Source organism: Pelodiscus sinensis, chromosome 6 (assembly GCF_049634645.1).
Source record: "Pelodiscus sinensis isolate JC-2024 chromosome 6, ASM4963464v1, whole genome shotgun sequence".
Lineage (NCBI taxonomy): Eukaryota > Metazoa > Chordata > Testudines > Trionychidae > Pelodiscus > Pelodiscus sinensis.
The window spans coordinates 71,274,660-71,297,292 of record NC_134716.1 but is presented as its reverse complement, the minus strand read 5'-3'; the positions used below and the strand labels follow the sequence as shown (position 1 = coordinate 71,297,292).

The window sequence follows — 22,633 nt, the reverse complement described above, 5'->3', positions numbered from 1 at the left end:
TAATCTACTTCAAGTAGAACAGGCAGATACATATGACATCTCTTGGGAGTTGGGAAACAAAAAATATTACCACCATTATTGAAAGATCATTATTATCCCTACTACAAGCAGAAATATTAAAAACCATAGTAATTGACCCTATGTCTGAGCTTTCAGACTTCTATATTGGTTTGGTAAAATTATTAACAACAGCATTAAAAAAATGGCTACAATAGTTAACACACGAAGGCCAAGAAGTCCATCTAAAATAAATATTCTGGAGGAGAATGTTTTGGATTGTTTGACTAAGTTGTCTGTATGGCTGACGAAGTTTTCATGAAAAACGTAAACAACAAATAGTCTAGTAGCACCTAAAGACTAACAAAACGTGTAGTTGGTATCATGAGCTTTCGTTGGCACAACCCACTTCTTCAGATGACAGGAGTATTAGAAGCCCAGATCCAAGAATAAATAAGGGAAAGGGGTGGGAGAGAAAAAAAAGGTGGGAAAAGAGAAAAAAAATAAAAAGTGAGACACGCTGAGTAGATCTTTCAAATAGTTACAACGGGCTGATAAGAACAAATAGCACCTCCATTGTTTGGTTGGTAGGTTAAGTCATAGGATGTGGAAGATAGTGTGTGAGCCAGCCCATGTCCTTGTTCATACCATTTGCATAAGAATTAAACTTGTAAATGAAGTTAAGTTCCAATCCTTCTCTGTATATTTGGCTTGCGGAATTTGCCTGAAACAAAATTGTGACTTGGAGATCCATTATTGAGTGTCTAGATAGATTAAAGTGTTCTCCAACAGGTTTTTGTGTATTGCTTTTCTGGCTTTCTGATCATTAATTCTCTCTCATAGAGACTGTCCAGTTTGGCCAATGTACATGGCAGTGGGGTATTGTTGGCATTTGATGGCATAGATCACATTAGTGGATGTGCAGATAAATGAGCCTTTGATTTTGTGGCTGATGTGATTGGGTCCAGTGATAACATAGCTTGTGTAAATGTGTAAAGTTGGCATCGGGGCTGATTGCAGGGGTGGGTTCCTGGATAATTATGATGGAGCTGTGTTGTAAGGTTATTGGAAAGAATTTGTTTGAGGTTAGGGCAAGCCTGGGCAAAATATGGCCCAAGGGCCGGATTCGGCCCGCCAAACCACGGGATCCAGTTCGTGGAGGCAGCAGGCTTCTCTGCTAGCCCCGCGTGCTGTGCAGAAATGCAGCTGCAGGGCTCTGTCTCTATTTTGAAACTGGAGGGAGGGAGGACGTTTTAGGAGCCATCCCACCTCAACACGTTCCCATTGGCGGGTTTCCAGCAGAAACCAGACAATGGGAGCTGCCTGTTAGAATAACAGGCAGCTAAGAAGAATTATGCCCTCTATCCTGGGCTCTGATATTCATAAAGCACATGGCCAGCAAGCAGGCTGGCTGGGAAACATTTTAAGCTCTGCAGGCAAGCAAGTTTCGCAGCTGACAAATAAGTCTCTTGGCCACAGCCTGCTTCCGGCATTGCAGCCCTTTCATGCCCCAACTCTCTGCCCCCCCCCCAACATACCCAAATCCTGTCCCCCCCCCCTCCTACTTTCATACCCCCTGCCAGAGCTGGCACCCCAATCTCCTGCCCCAGATCACAATCCCCTCCTACCCTAGGTCACATCTTAAACCCCCGCACTCTAGTCCCCTGCCCTAGGTCACAACCGCCTGCTTCATCCCAACTCCCTCCCAGACCCCATTCCCTTACTCCAAGCTCCCTTCTACACCCAACCTCCATTCCAGATCTCCATTAATATCATGGAAGAGTGTGGTCCTCGACCACTTTCCAAAATCTTGGCGTGGCCCTCCGTCAAAAATTATTGCCCACCTCTGGATTAGGGAGTTGTCTGAGGATTGGCCTTTCCCCCAAGGCCTCACAGTGAGGGATCATTTTCCAGGTTAGGTTGCAAATTGTTGATAATGCATTGGAGAGGTTTAAGTTGTGGACTAAAGGTGATAAGTAGAATTCTGTTGTTTTCTCTTTTTGGCTGGTCTTGAAGTAGTTCATGTCTCACACACTATCTTCCACATCTTAATGACTTAACCAACCAAACGAACAACGGAGGTGCTAATGTTTCTTATCAGCCTCTTGTAACTATTTGAACTATCTACCCACTGTCTCTTTTTTTTCTTCTTTCCCTCCTTTTTTTCCTTCTCCCTCCCCCCGCCTTCCTTCCTTTATTTATTCTTGGATCTGGACTTCTAATACTCCTGTCACCTGAAGAAGTAGATCATGCCCATGAAAGCTCATGATACCATCTACATGTTTTGTTAGTCTTTAGGTGCTATTAGACTATATGTGTTTTTTAAGTTTTTCCTGTTACAAACTAACTCGGTTACCCCTCTGAAGCTTATGAAGTTTTCATGTTTACCAATTAACCCTCTCACCCCCAAAAATCATACTAGTTCTTGGCCTTGGAAATATTATGCCAAGTTTTCTTCTCCCAGAAAGCTTAATCAATATTTATAAGTGGAGAAGTCAAGCAGGCCTGAAGCTATAACATTACTAAGCAATGAAGATACCAAATGTCCAGTTGAAAATTTCTACTTATTTTAACAAGAAAATCACTTTTTCTACAAGTCACTTCAAATTGGGCCATAAAAGCTCAAAGAATGTTAGATATGAAATACCGTGTCTCCAAGTTCCACACTTAAGTCTACAGCTGCTGCTCCGGCTACTCCATCAGTTCCATCAAGTTCAAAAGCCTTTTTATAGCAGCCACGGGCTCTGCTTTTTTCTCCAGCTACATCTCTATAGTAATGGCCTAAATAGCAGAAGATGTTTCCCATGTAGTTGTCCAACTTTGCAGCCTATGAACAGGCACGTGCATGGAAAAGAATAGGGTGCATTTTGAAGCATAATTATAAATACACGAGTCCAATTATACATAAATATTTACAAAACAGAGGCCATACAAAAGCAAAGACATAGTTACTTGTGAACTTGTCATAGGGTATGTCTACACTTGCACCCTCTTTCGAGAGAGGGATGCAAATGAAGACATTCGAAATTGCAAATGAAGCCGGGATTTATATATCCCGTGCTTCATTTGCATAATCGCATTAAGGTGCTATTTCGAAATAGCGCTATTTTGAAATAACAGACGCTGTTAAGATGCGGTTATTTCGAGAGAAAACCCTTCTCTCTAAATAACCCTTATTCCTCAGACAATGTGAGATTTACCAGTTATTTTCGAGAGAAGGGTTTTCTCTTGAAATAACTGCATCTTAACAGCGTCTCTTATTTCTAAATAGCTCTATTTTGAAATAGCACCATAACGCAATTATGCAAATAAAGCACGGGATATTTAAATCCCGGCTTCATTTGCAATTTTGAATGTCTTCATTTGCATCTCTCTCTCGAAAGAGGATGCAAGTGTAGACATACCCATATAGTAACAAAGGTAACATATTAAAGCTAGGCAGAATTTTGAAACCAAAAAAACCTACTGAATTATTTCACAGTTTAATAAGGGTGATAAATATGTTAAATGCTTGTGATTGCTGTTCAGACAAAACAAGGATTGAAGGGAACATTACAATCCATTTTAATAAGCATTTAGAGTGTTTTGTTACACCTTACCTTACAACAGTAAGTTCAAATTATTACAAGTTGGACCTCCCTGGCACAGCACCCTTGGAATTTTGATGAGGGATTTTGCCGGACCAGGGGAGGTCATTTCTGGCCCCCCAGCCAGCAGCTCTCTCCAGACCTTGCCCCACTGCCAAACCTCCCAGCCGGCTCCCCCCTCTTTCTGACCCCCGCTGCCCTACCGGGCAGCCCCACCAGAAAACCCTCGCCGCCTCCGCTTGCTAGGCTCTCGCTGCAGTGCCCAGCAGCCCCACCATCTCTACATGAACCAGGCTCTCACTGCTGCGCTGGGCTCCTGCTGTTTTACCAGGCAGTCCCACAGCCTCTGCACATCAGGCTCCCGCTGCCCTACTGGATAGCCTCACTATCACACATGGGACTCCCACTGGTGGGAAACCCTGCTAGAGCACATTGGGGTCCCACTGCCCTGCCAGTCTGCAGGGCTCACAGGCACTAGGTCTCCACTGAGACTCTCTGGCCCTGGAACTTACACAGTCCTGCCTGACCACGGATGTTGTCAGACCAGAGAATCCCGGTTAAGAGAGTTTCAACCTGTAGCACTATACTTGTAGTTTTGTTTTATTATGCCATGCAGAATTCCAAGCTGATTTATTTTGCTATATACAGTAAAACTCCACTGGTCCGGCATCTGATGGTCCAGCACTCCTGATGGTCTGGAACCATAAGGAACCCGGAAGTGCTCCAGGCAGCTGGACCATTGGAGCTACTCTGCTCCCGGCTTCCCCGATTCAGCTGCTGCTGAAACTGACCAGCAGCTGAATCGGGGAAGCTGGGGGCAGAGCAGCTGGGGTGCTGCCTGGGAGGTCCCGTAGCGCTGCCCCTCGGGGCTGCCGGACCAACCTGGCAGCACCCCAGCTGTCCCCATTCAGTCGCTGCTGAAATTGACCAGCGGCTGACTCCAGGAAGCCTGGGGCAGAGCAGCTCTGCCTCGGGCTTCCTAGAATCAGCCGCTGATCAGTTTCAGCAGCAGCTGACTTGGGGACGCCTGGAGCAGAGCAGCTGGGGTGCTGCCGGGTTGGTCCCGCAGTGCCGAGGGGCGGCGCTACCAGACCAACCCGGCAATACCCCAGCTGCCCCCAATTCAGCTGCTGCTGAAATTGACGAGCGGCTGACTCCGGGAACCCGGAGGACTGCCCCAGGCTTCCCAGAGTCAGCCGCTGGTCAATTTCAGCAGCAGCTGAATTGGGGACAGCTGGGGTGCTGCCGGGTTGGTCTTGCAGCGTCAAGGAGCAGCGCTACCGGACCAACCCGGCAGCACCCCAGCTGCTCTGCCACTGGCGTCCCCGATTCAGCTGATTCTGAAACTGACCAGCAGCGGCTGAATTGGGGATGCCTGGGGCAAAGCCAGACTATCAGAAGGGGGGGCTATGAGGGGTCTGTGGAGGCATCCTCCCCACACCACCCCAGACCACTCGTAGCCCCCTCTTCCCATAATCCGGCATATCTCATAGTCCGGCACCCCCTGGGTCCTAAAGGTGCCGGATTATCGGAAGTTTACTGTACTACAGTTTAAACACTTTTAACAATGGGAATTTTAAGTATTTTAAGTATTTGCTATTGGTTAGGTCTTACAGGCAACAACACAAACATCAGAGTTATAGTTTTATAGTGATCAATGAAAAAGGCTAAACATACATAAATTATTATTAAAACTGGCACTTTCTATGGTCATATTGCTCAGCATACAGTACTAAGATCAGATTAGAGGCAGTAAATGGGAGTGCCATTCTTTTACTCTTCCAGTTGGAGCATATAAATGCTCTTTTCCCAACCAGAATGAGAGAAATACCCCTATATACAAAGGGGCAAAAAGTTGTGGCTTTTTTTAAATTTTAAAGTCTGTTGAAAACATACTGTGGGGCATCTGCTGACCAAGTTGATTATAATCTATGCAAACCAAGAATGCAGCATGCTCACCATGTCCCTTAAGCAAGTAGCATGCACCATAATTGTGTACACATTCATTTCCATACAGCAAAAAGACAAAGGGATAACCCCAGCTTACTTAATGTAAGTAGTTCCCAACCTTTACACTTGTTTATCTAACTCAGAATTTCCCACCCCTCTCTTTTGCCTCTTCCTGCCCTTCTTCCCATTTTTCAGTCTCCATGGCTGTGTCCAGACTGAAGGGTTTTTTCGAAAAAAGTAGCCTTTTTTCGAAAAAACTTCACCTGCGTCTAGACTACAGCCGCGTTCTTTCAAAATTAAATCGAAAGAACGCGGCTTTTCTTTCGACAGCGGAAAACCTCATTTCACAAGGAAGAACGCCTTTTTTCGAAAGTGCTCTTTCGAAAAAAGGCGTCCTTGAATGCAAACAGGGCTTTTTCGAAAGAGAGCGTCCAGACTGCCTGGGTGCTTTCTTTCGAAAAAGCGGCTTGCTTTTTCGAAAGTACTGCTTGCAGTCTAGACACTCTTTTTCGAAAGAGGCTTGCAGTCTAGACGTAGCCCATTTTAGTTTTCCATTCTTCTTTGCTTCCCTTCCCACTTTCTGAAGCAAGGTGCAACTCAGGCTGGATATGCAACAACTCGGACTGCATAACCCAGGAGAAAAGGGTAGGCCAGAAGTAGCTTTCTAAGTCACTACTACAGTTGGCTGCATTAGGAGCCTCTATGAGACCAAGGTGAGGAGGCAGGTAACTTTCAAGAAGTCACATGGTTCTAATTAAGCCTGCATGGAGATCCATATTTCCCAGCTTCCACTTTTAATTTGTCTCATGTGTAGGCCTTTCAACCCCTCAGCTTGTGAAACATTAGACCATTCCAGCCCAGATATTTTCTTACCTGGGTTTTATTCTAAACAGTTCCAAATGAAATGTTAAAAGGGGTTTCTGTTACCTTCAGAAACTGAGTGAGTGCTTTTGTTTTATCTTTCCTTATTTCTTCACCCATGAACCAGTAAGTGAGTCCTAGATAGTGATGGTACTCTCCAGTTTCAGCTTTTCTTTCAATAGCTCTTTGAAAACTAAGTAAAAAAAGAGGACAATGGGAAGGGTGGGAAGAAAGGTCATATAAATCCTTTCAAGAGTTTCCTCCTGCCTCATTAATGCATATACCACACACCAAAAAAAAAAAAAAAAAAAAAAGAAAAACATGTACCTTTTCTCTGCCTCTTGATAATTCTTTTGGTTATAGTGAATCAAACCCTCAAGCGCATGGGCTTCTGCGAGGTGAGGGTGGGACAACACAAGTTGTTGTGCAACCTGTCAAAGGATGTGTTTTGATTTTTTTCCAGTTATATACAGGAATGAAAAATAGTTCATTTTAAAAGAAAAAGAGATTACCTTTGAAGCTTGATCAATCAAACCTTTGTTCAAATAAGCCTGACCTTTGAGAGCTTGAAGCAGTGGGTCAATATTTATATCTGAAATCTAGAAAAAAAATAGTAAACGCTACTTGAACTTTATTGAACTCTACAACAGATCGGTCTCATCTAAAGTATTAGGCCTGCTCCCGTACATAATACAAATAGTAAATATATTAATTTTACCTTCTCTGTCTCCAGATAACCAATGCCATGCAGAAAGTGTTATGGCTGTACTTCACATTTTGTTGAGAAATTAAGTAATGCTAGGAATATGTGTGGGTAGAATGCCATTCACAATAGAAGTACAGTAAATTTACGATAATCCGGCACCTTTAGGACCCAGGGGGTGCTGGATTATGAGATATGCCGGACTATCAGAAGAGGGGGCTATGAGGGGGTCTGGGGTGGAGTGGGGGTGATACACCCCTCAGCGCTGCGGGACCAACCCGGCAGCACCCCAGCTGCTCTGCCCCGGGTTTCCCCAAGTCAGCCGCTGGTCAGCTTCAGCAGCGGATGACATGGGAAAGTCTGGGGCAGAGCAGCTGGGATGCTGCCAGGTTGGTCCCGCAGCGCCGAGGGACCACCCCTGCAGCACCCCAGCTACTCTGCCCCAGACATCCCCAAGTCAGCCACTGGTCAGTTTCAGCAGCGGCTGAATCGGGGAAGCCGGGGGCAGAGCAACTCCAATTGTCCGGCTGTCCGGAGCACTTCTGGGTTCCAGATGATGCCGGACCATCAGGAGTGCCAGACCACTGGACGCTGGACCACTGGAGTTTTACTGTAATCAATACATATGTGAATTTAAGTTTTGGAGTTGGGTTATTTAGATCTTTGAAAGTTATAACTAATAGGCCTTCATTCTACCGACTCATCAAAGCTACCAAGTAGTATGCTATAGCATACCTATCAGCAAGTAAAAGGACTCTGGGTATAGAAAATGTTATAAACAAAGAACCATCAAATTTTATTTTTAAAACAAGATCTGCATATCTTCTAAGGAAGTTTAATATACCATTAGATCAGATTTGATAGTGGATTTACAACTATTTTAATCATACTTTTTCAGGGCCAAGTTTCCAAAAACTAGACAGCAAGGTAACCGACAGTATATGCTGCAGAATAGCTAATATGAAGCTTAGCATATTGATTAATTGACTAACAGAGTTAGAAGAACAACCATTCAAAATCATTTTTGAGTTTTGTTTCAGGATCCTATGGAAGCAGAATAGACTTCGACTGTCTATCTGCAACAACTTCAAACTCATCCGTTGGTACTTTTAGCAGCAGTGCTTGCAAGTAAACTTATTTCAGACAACAAAGTTATCACTAGAAGCAAAAGATTTCAATGATCCAAAAATATTGCCACCATTGATGGGTTTGTAGTCAGGAACAACAAATATCACCAAGATACCATAGATTACTCAGTTCTATTTATGAAGAGATTACTCAGTTCTATTTATGCCACAAATTCTGCTTTTTACATTGTTAACAATGAATACCTTCACTGATATGGATGAGTCTTTATGACCAGGTTACACTCCACCTGGAAGAGCGGACATTGGTGGAAGTTACTAGATACAATGTATGAGAAGCAACTTGAACACTATGCAAGAAACATGGAGGGAAAATTTGCCAGTTTAAGCCTTGATAGGCGTAACTGTATACAATGATCCAGTAATGTGTGCCTCTGTGACAACAGAAGAGGGGATTGTATATCTTTCAGAAATAACAGATACAATCAGGAAAAACAAATTTTATTGAAGTCACAAAATACTTCTGTAACAAACATTTTGCTTCAGCTTCATTGAAGAGAGCCAGGGGGCTCCAAACTAATTCTCCCTCAAGATGCTTGGTGGAATTCAATGGTTGATTCTTTGGAACAATTTATTAAGAACTGGCCTATTCTCATAAAACTTGTGTGAAGAAAACTATGATTAAATATATAGATGTATCTCATCCAAAGTATCTAACATTAGATTAAAGAGGAATAGAAAGGATATACTCAGTACGCCAAAACCTATTATCCATAGCCTTAAACTTTAGAGAAATTGCTGCTGCCTTGCTGATGCTATTGAAATTTGGAAGGCACTGCAAGAGATAGTGATGAAAGAAATCTCACCAGAAAATTAAACCACAGGTAATAAAGAAGCAAACAGTTCAAACAGTAACTCCACCTCATTTTCTTGAAGACAATCTCAACCTCAGATATAAAGGTAGATGCCTAATTTCTGAAGGTGACAATGCTGCCATGGCCTGGGCAGCTCAAAATCACTCCTCATTTATGCCAGTCATAATAGATTTCAGGGCTGGAGCCAAACCATTTAATCAGGATATGTTTACTGATGATGTTTTGAACAAAGTCATTCCCCTGAACTGGTGGAAATCATTAGTCAGGCACCTTGAAACAGAGGTCCTTCAGTTGCTAAGCCAACTTTACATTGCAATAGCTTCCTGTGCATACAGAGAGAATATTTTCATTGTTTCATACTATTCGCTCAAAGCTAAGAAATCGACGGGGAATTGAACAAGCAGGAAAACTATTATTACTGTTTCTGTCTATAAAGACGAGAGCTAGTTGTATACGTTTAAAGGTCACTATACATTTAGTGTTGTGATGATTTGTCTGTTAGAGTTACAAAATTTGAAAATTAAAAAAAAAAAGTTTGAGGACAGCCATCAGATGGCAACTTAGGAAACTGCTTCATTTGCAAATGTGAATAATTTATGTAACATTTTAGATTTAGTTTAATAAAGTATAAGTACTATTGTGTTTGTGTGTGATTTGGTTCTTACCATTCCTAATGTATGCTGCTGCATCTGCAGGGTAACACAAATAATGAGTATTATGTACTATTTCCTAAATTAATACAAATCAAATTATCTAAAAATTACATAAAAGTATACCCTCCTAGAGGCTGTAAAATGCTCTACTGAGTTCTCAGTTAACATGTTTTAATTATCAGATTTTCACCATTGTTTAAGAAATATGAGGTAGTATCAGTGGGAAACTTAATTTAAATCAATCATTTTTTTTCTTGGTAATTTAAATTGTGATTTAAATCAATCTACCCTGCAGGTTTGACAAATAATAAAAACTGAATTTGTTTTTAATTTGGTATTTCCATTGTGTTTGTGTTTATAGATGTTTTGTTTCATTGTGTTTATATTTAATATGAAAACAAAAATAAAGGCCCACATGTAATAAAGTACGAGAATGGAGGTCATCACTGAGATAGGTTGAAAATTTAAAGACTGATAGTGGAAGACAAATTGCCAAGTCAAAGTTTGAAGTGATTAAGAATACTGAGTAAGAGATGGCAGGAAGAGGGCGGGGTGGGTGGAGAAAGACATGTTTTACCAAATACTGGGATATAAAATAATTCTATGCACTGTGAATAAAAGAAGCAGATGAGGAAGAGGCAACATCTTGTGAGTGAAACAGAAAAATAGCTTGATTTTCTTTACCTGCTCAAGAGTCTTAATGGCTTCTTCGGCAGTGTCAGCGCCTAGTATTTTAATAAGAGCCTCTGCTTTCAAACGAAGAACAAGATATTTCTGCTGCAGATTGATACTAGAATCATCAAGTTGTCCTGATATCTTAAGAGCTGTTAAAAATAAAAGATTTTGTTTTAGCTCCATTTAGGAAGACCACTATCAATTTGACATATTGTGAAGCTTACTTATTTAAGTGTTCAAGTTTGACAGAGCACACTCTATCATGCCTTTTCTTTAAGATTTTTTAAGCATATTACACAGTCTTTCTGTTCCCATTATTTAAATAATCTTTTAGCAAGAGAGCAACTAACTGTACTAAGAAAAATATCAGATTGTATACAAGGTTCTGTCAAACATACAAATGAAACTGAAAAAAAGAAAATACCTCATTTTCACTAGTTTTCCCTCGTTTTCCAATTATAATAATCTTGTAACTTACTAGGTACAAAGTTTTTAGACATTTTGAACTAACATCTCTAACAGCAAAATTACCTCTCTCATGTGTGTAGAGTGAAATACAGGTTGAAATGAAGGTTGAACTTAATAGCACCAACTGCAATTTTGTAGATAGATAAAATAAGTAATAGCCGAGAATCTCAAATGCTTAAAACTAGAGTGAGTATGACAAGAAGGTGGGCACCTATAACACAGACTTGTGAAAATATAGCTAGATATTTTATCCTTCAATTGCACCAAGCCTTTTGAGAGGAAAAACACATCAATACAGAGTACCATTCTATTTGCAACCATAACATTAGTTTCTTCAGTTGGCACTACAGCTGAATTATTTTTCTACTAACATTTTGAAGAGAAAGACCTTACTAGCCTTGGGATAAGATTTCTTAAGATAGTTATACAACAGCAGCACCATAACTCATTTCTTCGTATTTGCTAAAATGTAAGTAACAACAGAACCAATTTGATTTTTAATTGAGTACAAAGTGAAAGATTAGGAACTACTACTCCTTTCAGCTATAAGATAAATTACCTTGATTGGAGGAAAAAACAGCTTCTTTGTATTTATGCATTTTCATTTGCGCCTCTGCCAGATAATACCATGCTGCTTGACAACGGCTAGTCTGCTTCAAACCTAGAATATTTTTAAGATCAGTATTTGTTTAAAATAAAACCTGGGGATACAGATAGCCTTAGTGGCTGTCGAAAGTGGTAATACAATCAGTTCCATCACAAACACACCCTCGCTAATCACCATGCCAAGTGGCACAGAGGAAGAAAATAAAGATATTATTTTAGTTTAGTGCAGTATTATAATATTTTCTTGCTACTTATAATTCAAATGAGATAAGGTGGAACTAAAAAAAAAAGTGCAAATTTTGCTATTATAACACATTCAACAATATTCTTCCTCTCCAGCAAGAAACTAGGGAGGGGAAAGCAAGAAATTACACAACACTATAGTTTAGAGGTATAGTTTTATTTTTAATATAACATTTTTCATTTAATAGTGAAGAGTACGCATCCCAACAATAGGAAACGTGCATTAAAATCTCCAAGACTGCTCCAAAAATGTCTCCTTAGATCTTTCTCCCCTACCAAAAGATATATGGATCCCAAAACACCATGGCTATGTTTACACTACAAGTTTTTGCAGCAGAGAGTATGCTAATGACAGACTCATTAGCATGAGTTGCAATGTCGTTAGCATATTTTCTGCAGATGCTTTTTGCACAAGGGGTTTTTGCAGTGTAGCCGCTTCCAGGAGAGGCATAACAATTTTGCCACAAGGGGATTTTTACACTAAACAGAAGCGGCTACACTGCTTCTTTTTGCGCAAAAACCCCTTGTGCAAAAAGCATGGGCAGAAAATATGCTAATGACATTGCAACTCATGCTAATGAGTCCCTCATTAGCATACTCTCTGCCACAAAACCCTTGTAGTGTAGACAAAGCCCATGAGCTCCATCCAGGTATACAGACAGACTGAAAGATCAAAGAAACTGCAAGACTTGGATAATATTCAAGCTAATGCACCACAACCTCCTCGGTAGCCTTCCTTAACAGTGTAATGTTAAAAATCTGGTGATAATTGAGGTGTTCACTGAAGTTCTGAGATTTAGTTACCCCTCTCTGGCTCAAGTTTTTTTGTGGCTGGAGGGCAATCTGCTACTCAAAAGTATAAGTACTAGAGATGTAAAATCCCGTTTAATCCGTTGAACATTATATTTAACTGGTTAACCATACCAGTAAGCATTCCCAGTTAACCATTCACATCCCTAGTAAGTACCTCGCTTGTCCACTAGTATCCGCTAATAACAGATTAAACTTCCTTTACCAAGCCAGTCTGAAGTTCTCTCAGAGCCTTGATGAGCAAAACTAGATGAAACACAGACACATGGTATTAACTGTATTCCTGTCATCAACATGGTGTTGGATTTAGAAAAAAAAAACCACACAATATAAGGAGATATTTTGAAAGAGAGAACGACACAATTTTACTTGTTCCAGGTCATTCCTGCCCGCACTAGGCAATTTTAACTAAATTAACCAGCAATTTGAGTTCATGAAGAGTACTGGTTGCAGAATTATTAGGTCTTGATCAAAAACATTAAGATGTTCAGGAATTCCATTTTTAAGCAAAAAAAAATCAGTTTTATGTCAAAACAGCATACTTTCCAAAGAAAGCTTTTAAAGAGATTTTTGCAGGGGGGAGGAGGGGAAACAGCATTTGCATTCTACAGGAAAATCTCGGTTGACAAGCTGGATTCTTGAAAACCTAAAATGTTTTTGGCCAAAAAACATGAAATATTTTAAAGTATACAATGCCAGACCTCATGGGGGTTATTGTTCAGATCCCACATCTCCCATGACATACCAAAATCTCTTCTCTTGGCAAGAAGAGGTAGAATATCTAAGGAATCCTGACCAGGGTTCATCATAGGGCAGTGTTTCCCAAACTATGGGCCGTGGCTTGGTACCAGGCCGCAGGAAAAAAATATCAGGCCTCAGCATGGCTGCCGGGAGGGGAGCGGAGCGGGGCAGGCTGGGAGGAGGTAGGGGAGGGAGGAGAACTGGCCTCCGGGAAGCAGGGTTGGAGACAGCGGGGCTGTCCAGTGGAAAATGGGGGGAGGGGCAGGCAGGCGGCAGAAGCAGGGTTGGGGGCAGCAGAGCTGTCCGGCGGAGATCGGGTCAAGCGGGCAGAAGAAGCAGGGCTGGACAGGGGGTGGGAGGGCTGGATGGATTTTCAGACAGCCTTTTACATCAGAGTGCAATCAAGCCATTGAGGCTATGTCTACACTGTAGACTTCTTGCGCAAGAACTTATTGCCTAAGAGATCTTCTGCAAAAAGTTCTTGCACAAGAGCGTGTCCACACTGCCATGGACGCTCTTGCAAAAGAAAGCTCTGATGCCCATTCACAGAATGGCCATCAGAGCACCTGTGCTTTTTCCAGTAGGGGTTTCTTGTGCAAGAAACTCCTGTTGTCCATTCACACATGCCTTTTCGTGCATGAGCTCTTGCGCAAAAAGGCTTATTTCTCATAGAAAAGGGAATAACTCTTGTGCAAAAAGCCCTGTCTTCTGGTGACAGACTGTACTTTTTCTTGTGCAAAAATGCGCTTGTAGTGTGGACGCTCTGCGAATTTTTGCACAAAAATGGCTGTTTTTCTGCAAAAGCTCTGCAGTGTAGACGTAGCCTAATATATCAAATACTAGTTTAACATAAAACACCATAGTAGTTATACTGGCTGTATAAAAGCTTAAAGATTCTCTTTCAAAGGCCAGGACTATAATTGTTACTGTAAATATACACATAAAACAACATTTTTAAAGGGACACCATAGCTTCATGAAAATAGTCACACTTCTGAAGTTTTTTATTTATTTTCATAAGACTATACAACTGAAAAATTAAAATATGATAATTTACTTTATGCATTTGTCTACCCCAAAGTATAATGTCACTGTTTCTTTTGTATAAAATGCATCCTCTCCTCTTGGGGTTGGGTAGGACTCCACTTAGCAACAGCGTGAGAAAAAAAATTGCTTTTTTTTTTTTAAAAGGAAAAAAAACACATTCACACAAACACTTCAGAATTGGCAAGGGAATTTAAGAGCAGATGTAATACTCAAAACAACTTTTATCTTTTTTTTTAATGGCTAGACTTCAAACAACGTCCCTTTAAATTCACTGTTTTTTAACCTATTTACAAAACGTTTGACAGATTCTACTCTGAGCACAAAGCTACAAATAAATCCAGTACAATTTAGCAATTGTACCTAGCAGAAACATACATTATTAGGCAACACATTATCCTTTCTTTTTATATTACATCTTTACCTTCAGTTAGGCTCTTTACAGCTTCTTCATATTTTTTCTCTTGGAGGGATTTGATACCTAAACCAATAAGGCCTGGACTGCTACTTGAGTCCATCTCCATAAGCCTGCAACAACAATGCAGGGCCTCCTCAGTGAAACTGCCTAGTATCACAAAAAGAAAATTTCTCATGTCCACATTCTGATGGTTCATAACATCCAAAAATCACAAGAAGATTAATTTAACCATTTATTCTACTGAATAGTTTTAGAAAAAATAGTTTACTTAGATATCAGACCTCCTTTAAGTGAATTTTAGTAGCAAGAGAGAAGAAGCTGCTTTTGTAGTTAGCTAGCCATTCACAGTCTTTGTTTAATCCAGAGTTGATTGTGTCAAACTTGAAGATGAACTGTAGCTCAGCGGTTTCTCTTTGAAGTCTGGTCCTGAAGTTTTTTTGCTGCAGGATGGCTACCTTTAGATCTGCAACTGTGTGTCCAGGGAGATTGAAGTGTTCCCCTACAGGTTTTTGTATGTTGCTATTCCTAATATCAGATTTGTGTCCATTGATTCTTTTACGTAGGGACTGTCCAGTTTGGCCAATGTATATAGCAGTGGGGCATTGTTGGCACATGATGGCATATATTATGTTAGTAGATGTGCAGGAGAATGAACCAGTGACAGAATGGCTGATCTGGTTAGGTCCTGTGATGGTGTTGCTGGTGTATATATGTGGGCAGAGCTGGCACCGAGGTTTGTTGCATGACTGTGAATGGCTTGCTAACTACAAAAGCAGCTTCTCCTCTCTTGGAATTCACACCTCCAGATCAGCTACTAGAAGTGGGCCTCATCTTCCCTGATTGGATCCACCTCGTCATCTCCAGCCTGATTCTGGCCTGCATATTTATACCTGCCTCTGGAAATTTCCACTACATGCATCTGACGAAGTGGGTCTTTGCCCACGAAAGCTTATGCTCCAACACTTCGGTTAGTCTATAAGGTGCCACAGGACTCCTCGCCACTCTGGAACTTGTAATGAGGCGATATTCCTCTACCTTGACATTGTGGTAGATTTAAAATTTTGAAGTATGGAAACTTCAAAAGTTTCATATACTGAGAAATACCATGAGATTTGTAATAAACTTGTGAATCTGTAAATGTGATCCCTAGATCATAAAGTCACGCATGGTATTCTAGTTCCCATCAGAAAGGGTACCAAAACTCATGCCAGAGAATAAAAATCAGTGGGAGATGAAGGGGTAATTACTGCAGATTCTGGGAGAGGTGAACAACTCCAGAGAAGTATCAGACTGAAATGAAGAGGCCCAGCAGACAAAGAGCTGACATAAGATTGTAATCAAGAGAGTAAAATGCTGCTGGAAGGGTTTGAAGGACTTGGAAACAGAGCAGGCCGTTCTTCGTGTGAAAAAGGAATGATACCCCAAGGCCCACTTGCAACTCAATCAGCAACAGCTACAGCCCACGTGGCATCTTCAGGGCCATACTGGCAGTAGATATATTGCATCAATGCAGTCCATATGACAATAGCTACATGTGAACCACAATGGCGAAATAAGCGATGCAATTTACATAAAAGTAAGCTGAGCACATTGAGCGAGTTAAGCCCTGTTGTTTAGACACACCCTTAGTGATAGAGCTCTACTATTTCTTCTGGTGCTAAGAATGAATGAGGTTTCAGTATCTGTTATTCATCTTCCTAAACTGAATCATGCTGACTTGGAGACATTAGCATACAAGCCAAGGCAGGAAGGAAAGAAATGTACTTGTCCACAACAGAATAGAAAATAGTGATGAATGGCTTCAAAACAGCTGAGTATCAGAGAAAACAGATGTCCAAGCATTACCGTAAACAAGCTTATACTGCAAAGTGACTGAAGGCTTTTCAAAAATACTCAAATATTTGTTTAACTTAAGAAGGAAAAAATCAATAATTGGGTTGTATGCTGTAGTGTAGAACATATATAAGTAGAATAAGTCAAATGAGCAGCACTGTATTTAAGGGGCCTGGAAAGAAGCCACATTTTATAACACTGTACACACACTGTCACAAAAAAATGCCAAAGTTCCCTAAATTTTATACCTAAGTTCTGGAAAAAGTCAAGAAAATGTTGCATTATCAATAATGACAAGAATTTTGCAACTGACAATAAACTTACGACATTTTTATAGAGGAAAACTGTGGCACTTTGTTCATTACCAGAAGAATGAAAACAATCTTGAGAGATTCTAATGTTGGAAACAAAAAAATTTGAACCTATCATTGTACAGATGAGAGTCAACTGTCTTTCCTATTTTTTTAGCTTCAACTTCAGATCCTGTACTGTATTTGAGCTGTGCCTGGTTTCTCCAGGCCCCCTCTATCCCCATTGAGATGGCTCTGTGTTCTATAAATAAGTAAAACATGGCAGAATTTGAGTGCAGTTTCAAGTCCACATTTATTGCAGTGCAATATAGTATCGGCAAACTAGAATAAAGAAACCACTGTTTTATCTTTACATTTATTAAGGATGTAAAAACATTTTGTTTAATGTATTGTTTAATGGGCTAACCACTGCAGGCAGGGTCCAGCCAGTTGGGCCCATTATGGCGCTGCTCCAGTTCATTGCAAGTGCAGGAGGGGTTCAGACAGCTGGGCCCGCAGTGACCAAGGGACTGCTCTGGCCGGGCCTGCCATAGGCAGGGGACGGGGGACTGCTCTGGCTGTGCCCACCACGACCGGAGGAGAGTTCAAGCTAGTTGGGTCAGTGAACAGGTTATATTGTAAGCAGGCTGATAAGCTGCCTACTTACCAGGAAACCAGTTAACCTCTTACAAGATTATAAGATCTTTGGGGATTTAGGGATGTAAGACAAGATATAGGATTGGAAAGGAATTGGGCACAGAGAAGTGAAATGACTGGCCAAGGTCACACAGCAGGTCAATGGCAGAAATGAGTCTGAACCTATTTTTCTGAGGTCCAGTCCAAATTGACTAGGTTCTTTATAAAAAATAAACCAAAAAAACCTCCACCACATGCTAACCCCCCTGGCATTTTCACAAGCAAAATTTTTTTTAGAGCAAAAGACTCTCCCCAAATTCCAAGGCTTGTAGAAACTTCCTTTGTCTCTGAACCAGTTCACTGCTGGTATAGGATCAGTAATCCCATTGAATGTAATGGAATAACCGTATTCCAGAAAGGATAGAGAGAGAACACTGAAAACAGCTGAAGCCCAGGAAACTAAATGGTTGGATAATTAGATTAATTTTACCAATATTGTTCCAGGCACATAGAAATGAAAATAATAAATGACTCTTTTCAAGGAGGAGTAAATTTAACAGTTTTGTGCTAAGTGCAGATTAGTGCATTCCACAGCAGTAAGCCATATCTATTTTGAGATGAAACTTCAGCTTTTAAGATGCTAAGTCACAAAAACAGAATGAGTTTAAAAATTACCTGTTTTAAGCCTAGAAGTCTGATTACATATTTGGATTCAGACTTTAATTTAATGGAATGCACATGTTCTGGATTATTCTGATGTAATATAATACACTATGTACTAGCATTTCTTGCAGAGGAATTACGCTTGTTTGGTTTGTGCTTTCTAGTTCCTTTCCATGGAGTTCAATTGTTTTAAATTATGAAATTAAGAGTTCTGTATTATTATTTTTCTGCTGCTGTATTATTTCCACGATGTGTAGTTCCTTGAAACTTGGTACTATAAGGCATTTTCCCATTCCTAACCAAGAAAGATATCTAGCTTTATTATTTAAAAAACACAGGAATTTCTGGATGGATTCCTGACGCACACTTCTATTTAGTTTTAGAGTGACATTCCTGGTCAATATTTTTATTGGGGGGTGTCCAACTTGAGAGTCATTTCTGGCCCCTTTCAGCTGGGGCACCCAAAAGTTGAAGGACCTAACTCACTATCTGCTTGTATAACAATAATGCAATAGTGACTGCTCAAAACAAACTTAACACAGTTTCAAACCTCAGCATTGTAGAAGACAGCAGACTCCCTTCTTAAAGCACACAAACCAACCTGTTTTTTTTTTTAAAGATCCTTTTCTTCCATTTCACTGGGGAAAAAAACCCCCAAAAGCCTGTTTACTTCCCACCCACCAGCAAGTCTTGTGGGACAAGATTGATGAATGTTCCTGCTGGAAAGAAAAGGGTATGCTGGTTTACCAATTCTCTCACTTTAGCCATCTCGCAGAGCTTTATTCTACTGTTACCATCTTTTTTGCCAATGACAACCCAACAGGATTCTCTTCAAATCTCACATAGCTAACCTGCATTTATTCAGAGAAGCTCCTTTTGAGCATCATGAAGCACTCTTCCCACAGGACTGATAAACTGCCACCAAAGGCATCAAGAATCCAGAATTGGTCTTGAACAAGAATATTTATTTTTAAGAAGCTCTTTGATGGTACACTAGCACTAATTTTCACAGCTCTAAGAAACTAGTTTATGATAGAATTGTCTTCCTCTCTAGGTTAGTAGAAACATATTCCCTAATACAGACAACATACTTGTGCTAAAAAATTATACAAGCTGCCTCACACAGTATGTTCTCTCAACCAAGTGAAATAACAGATTTTGGAAGACTGGTTCCTTTTTTTGTAAGAAAGATTGGGAGGAATGAGATATAAGACAGAGAATGGCCCCAAAAACCACAGTAAAAAGATGCAAAAATTGAAACAACAAAAATTAACCAAAACTATTCCACTCACCTGACTGAATAAAGTGCAAACAAAGCACTTCTAATGGATAACTCATGGCAGGATACAAAACCATCATATCATCACAGGCCTTCTTCAGCCTAGCAGTCTCATGAGGAAACTTGTAAGAGGGGGGAAAAAAAGTGAAAGCTACTTATTTAGCTATACATGCAGTATTATTAGATGTGTGTTTTTTGTTTTAAGAGACTATAAATCACACTGTCCTTACTTTTGACAAGCACTGAATGAAGTCTTTGTAAAGCTTCTGATGAACTTCACTGGGAATCACGTCCACAGAGTTCACTGCGTGTTCAAATGCAGTCAAAAGCTTAAATAAGAAATTGGTAAGTGTACAAAAGTGTGATTTAGCAAGAAAAGTAAAACATGATTATAGTGAACATGGTTATAATATGGTGATTTGGCCCCACTGTGCCCATGTAGTCCTTCACAGAACTTCAGTTATGCAAAAAGCAAAATACATCACATGGCGGTTCTTCATGTTCAAGTTTTATGCATATAGTATTGAAAGCCTGGTAGTAAATCTGCTACTAGCTAAAGGAGTTATACAGGTTGCACCTCACTCATCCGGCACCCTTGGGACCTGACTGGTCCCAGATGAGGGATTTTGCCGGACGAGGGAAGGTATATTCTGGGGCCCCCTGCCACCGGCTCACCCCGCCATGGCTTCACTGCCAGTCTCTCCGTGGTCTTCTGAGGAGTCCCAGCCCCACCATGGCAGCCTTGCTGCCTCCTAGCCTCAACATGGCAGCCCCGCTTCCACACACCTAGCCCCACTGCCAGGCTCCCGGCCCACGGAACAGCCTTCCTGTTGGGGTTTAGATGTGCTGCTGGGCGGCAGTCATGCTTTAGCTTCTGCCTCACTGGGCAGCCCCGCTGCCTCCCGATCTCACCAAGCAGCTCTGCCAGGCAGCCATGGGGCTGTTAGGCTCTTTGCTGCACTACCAGGCAGTCCCACTCCCCGGTTCCTTGCACCATTGCCAGACGGCCCAGTCGTCAGGCTCCCAGCACCACTGGGCAGCCCCCACTGTCTCCTAGTTCCACCAGGCAGCTGAGTAGCTCAGCAGCAGCATGGCTGCCAAGCTCCTGGTGGTGCTGCTGGGAGGCCCCACTGCTGAGCTCCCAACCCCACCATCAAGCACTCACTGCCTCCCTCTCTCCCCCTCCCCCACCTATGATGTCACTGAGTGATAACCCTGCTGCTTGTCTCCCGTTTTCCCTGCCACAGGCAGCTCTGCTACTGGGCTCCAGCCCTGCTGCAGAGCTCCCAGCCACCAGCCCTTCACCTGGTCCCAGTTAAAAAAGGTTCAATCTGTACAATCTAATACATTCAATGGCATAAGATATGCAACACAATGCCATGGATGAATCTGTCCATTATGACAGCTGTGAACTAGTGTAATTTATGAAACAGCTTTCATTTCGACTCTTCTACCTTGTTTGCCATTAAGACAGAGCCTTGACATTGCCAAAATGAATTTGAGATTTTAAAAGTAATGCTTCAGAACATATTTTTTTAAATAACAGTCTTATAAGTCACAATATTATTTTGCACAGGGTCTTTTTAAAAGCATATTCTTCCATCATCAGTAAGTTCGCCTCATTTCTTTTCTATTATCAATATTCTGGGACATGCAGCATTTGATATTTTCATATGGTTCTATTGCCCAGTTGCACAGTGTTCTTCTTTAGGCTCCTATCTTCCACTGATTTCAGTGAAAGTTAGAAGGCTCGTAGGAGCCTAAGGGCAAAATTTTCAAAAGCCTGAATCCTACTGAAATTCAGTGAGTCTTGGGTTTTTTATGACACTTACACACTTTTTAAAATATCACTCAATGTCTAGTTTTCTATCTCCACTAAGGTGTATAATAGCTTTTTCTCTTCCATCTTCACTAAAAAGCTTTACTGAGATGAGATGCTTAATATAATTAACAACAACGACAAGGAGAAAGGAACACCAGCCAAAATAGAAAAAGAATGGATTAAAGAACATTTAGTTATGTTAGATGTATTCAAATTGGCATGGCCTGAAATTCACCTACACATATTTTAAGAAACACTCTGAAAGGAACTTGAAACTTGGTGATAATCTTTGAGAACTCATGGAGGACAGGTGAGATCACAGAGAACTGGAGAAGGAGAGTGTTTATCTTTTAAAAGGGGAACAAAAAGGACCTAGAGAATTATAGACAAGTCAGCCTAACTTTGATACTTGAAAAGATACTAGAACAAATTGTTAAACGATCAAGTTACAAGCACTTACAGATTAATAGAAGAGTAAGCAATAGGAAGATGGATTTGTCAAGAATAAATCATGCCAAACTAATCTAATTCCTTCAGTGACTAGGTTACAGGTCTAGCAGCTGGATGGAAGTAGAAGACCATATCTTGAGTTTTAGTAAGGCTTTTGACACAATCCCATGTGACATTCTCAGAGGCAAAATAGGGAAATGTGGTCTAGTTAAAATAACTATAACTATTTGAAAATACACAAAGAGCAGTTATCAATAGTGTGCTGTCCAACTGGAAGAATGTAGCTAAAGGGTTCCCACAGGGGTCTGTCCTGGGGCCAGAACTATTCTTAATTTTCACTAATGTTTTCGATAATGCTATGAAGAGTATGCTTATAAAATCTGTATATATCATAAATATGGGAGGGATAGCAATCTTTGGAGGACAGGATTAGAATTCAAAATGAACCTGATAAATTAGAGAACTGGTCTGAAATCAATAATGTGAAATTCAATAAAGACAACAGCAAAGTACTATACTTCAGAAGGAAAAAAATCAAATAGTCACCATTTTGTGTTTGTGTATCTGACTAGCCAGTAATACAACTGAAAAGAATTTAGGCATTAAAATGGATCATAAATTGAGTATGAGTTACACAATGTGACACAGTTGCAAAAAAGGCTAATAGTCTGAGATGTATTCACAGGAGTTTTGAAAGAAAGACACAGGAGATAATTGTGCTAGTCTACTTGGCACTGGTGAGGCCTCAGTTATGGAGTACTATGTCCAGTTTTGGGAACCACGCTTTACGAAAGGCGTGGACAAATTGAAAAGAGTCCAAAGGAGAGCAAAAAAGAACTTAGAAAACCTTGCCCATGAGGAAAAATTTTAAAAAACAGACATGCTTAGTCATTAGAAAAAGATGACTGAAGGGGGACCTGATAAAAGTCTTCAAATATGTTAAAG

The 22,633-nt window shown here is 40.8% G+C and overlaps 1 protein-coding gene across 3 annotated transcripts in view; it reads right to left on the bottom strand.

Annotated features, from left to right (window-relative positions):
* SKIC3 (SKI3 subunit of superkiller complex) overlaps positions 1-22,633 on the bottom strand; it is an 83,794-nt gene that overhangs the window by 50,801 nt on the left and 10,360 nt on the right. For all 3 annotated transcript variants that reach the window (XM_075932110.1, XM_075932108.1, XM_075932111.1), the window contains exons 7-15: positions 19,647-19,745; positions 19,430-19,538; positions 14,722-14,862; positions 11,414-11,515; positions 10,396-10,535; positions 6,908-6,994; positions 6,723-6,826; positions 6,462-6,588; positions 2,645-2,824 (exon numbers count right to left, since the gene is read on the bottom strand). In XM_075932110.1, coding sequence (XP_075788225.1) covers positions 2,645-2,824; positions 6,462-6,588; positions 6,723-6,826; positions 6,908-6,994; positions 10,396-10,535; positions 11,414-11,515; positions 14,722-14,862; positions 19,430-19,538; positions 19,647-19,745 — 1,089 coding nt within the window. The remainder of the gene's footprint in view (positions 1-2,644; positions 2,825-6,461; positions 6,589-6,722; positions 6,827-6,907; positions 6,995-10,395; positions 10,536-11,413; positions 11,516-14,721; positions 14,863-19,429; positions 19,539-19,646; positions 19,746-22,633) is intronic.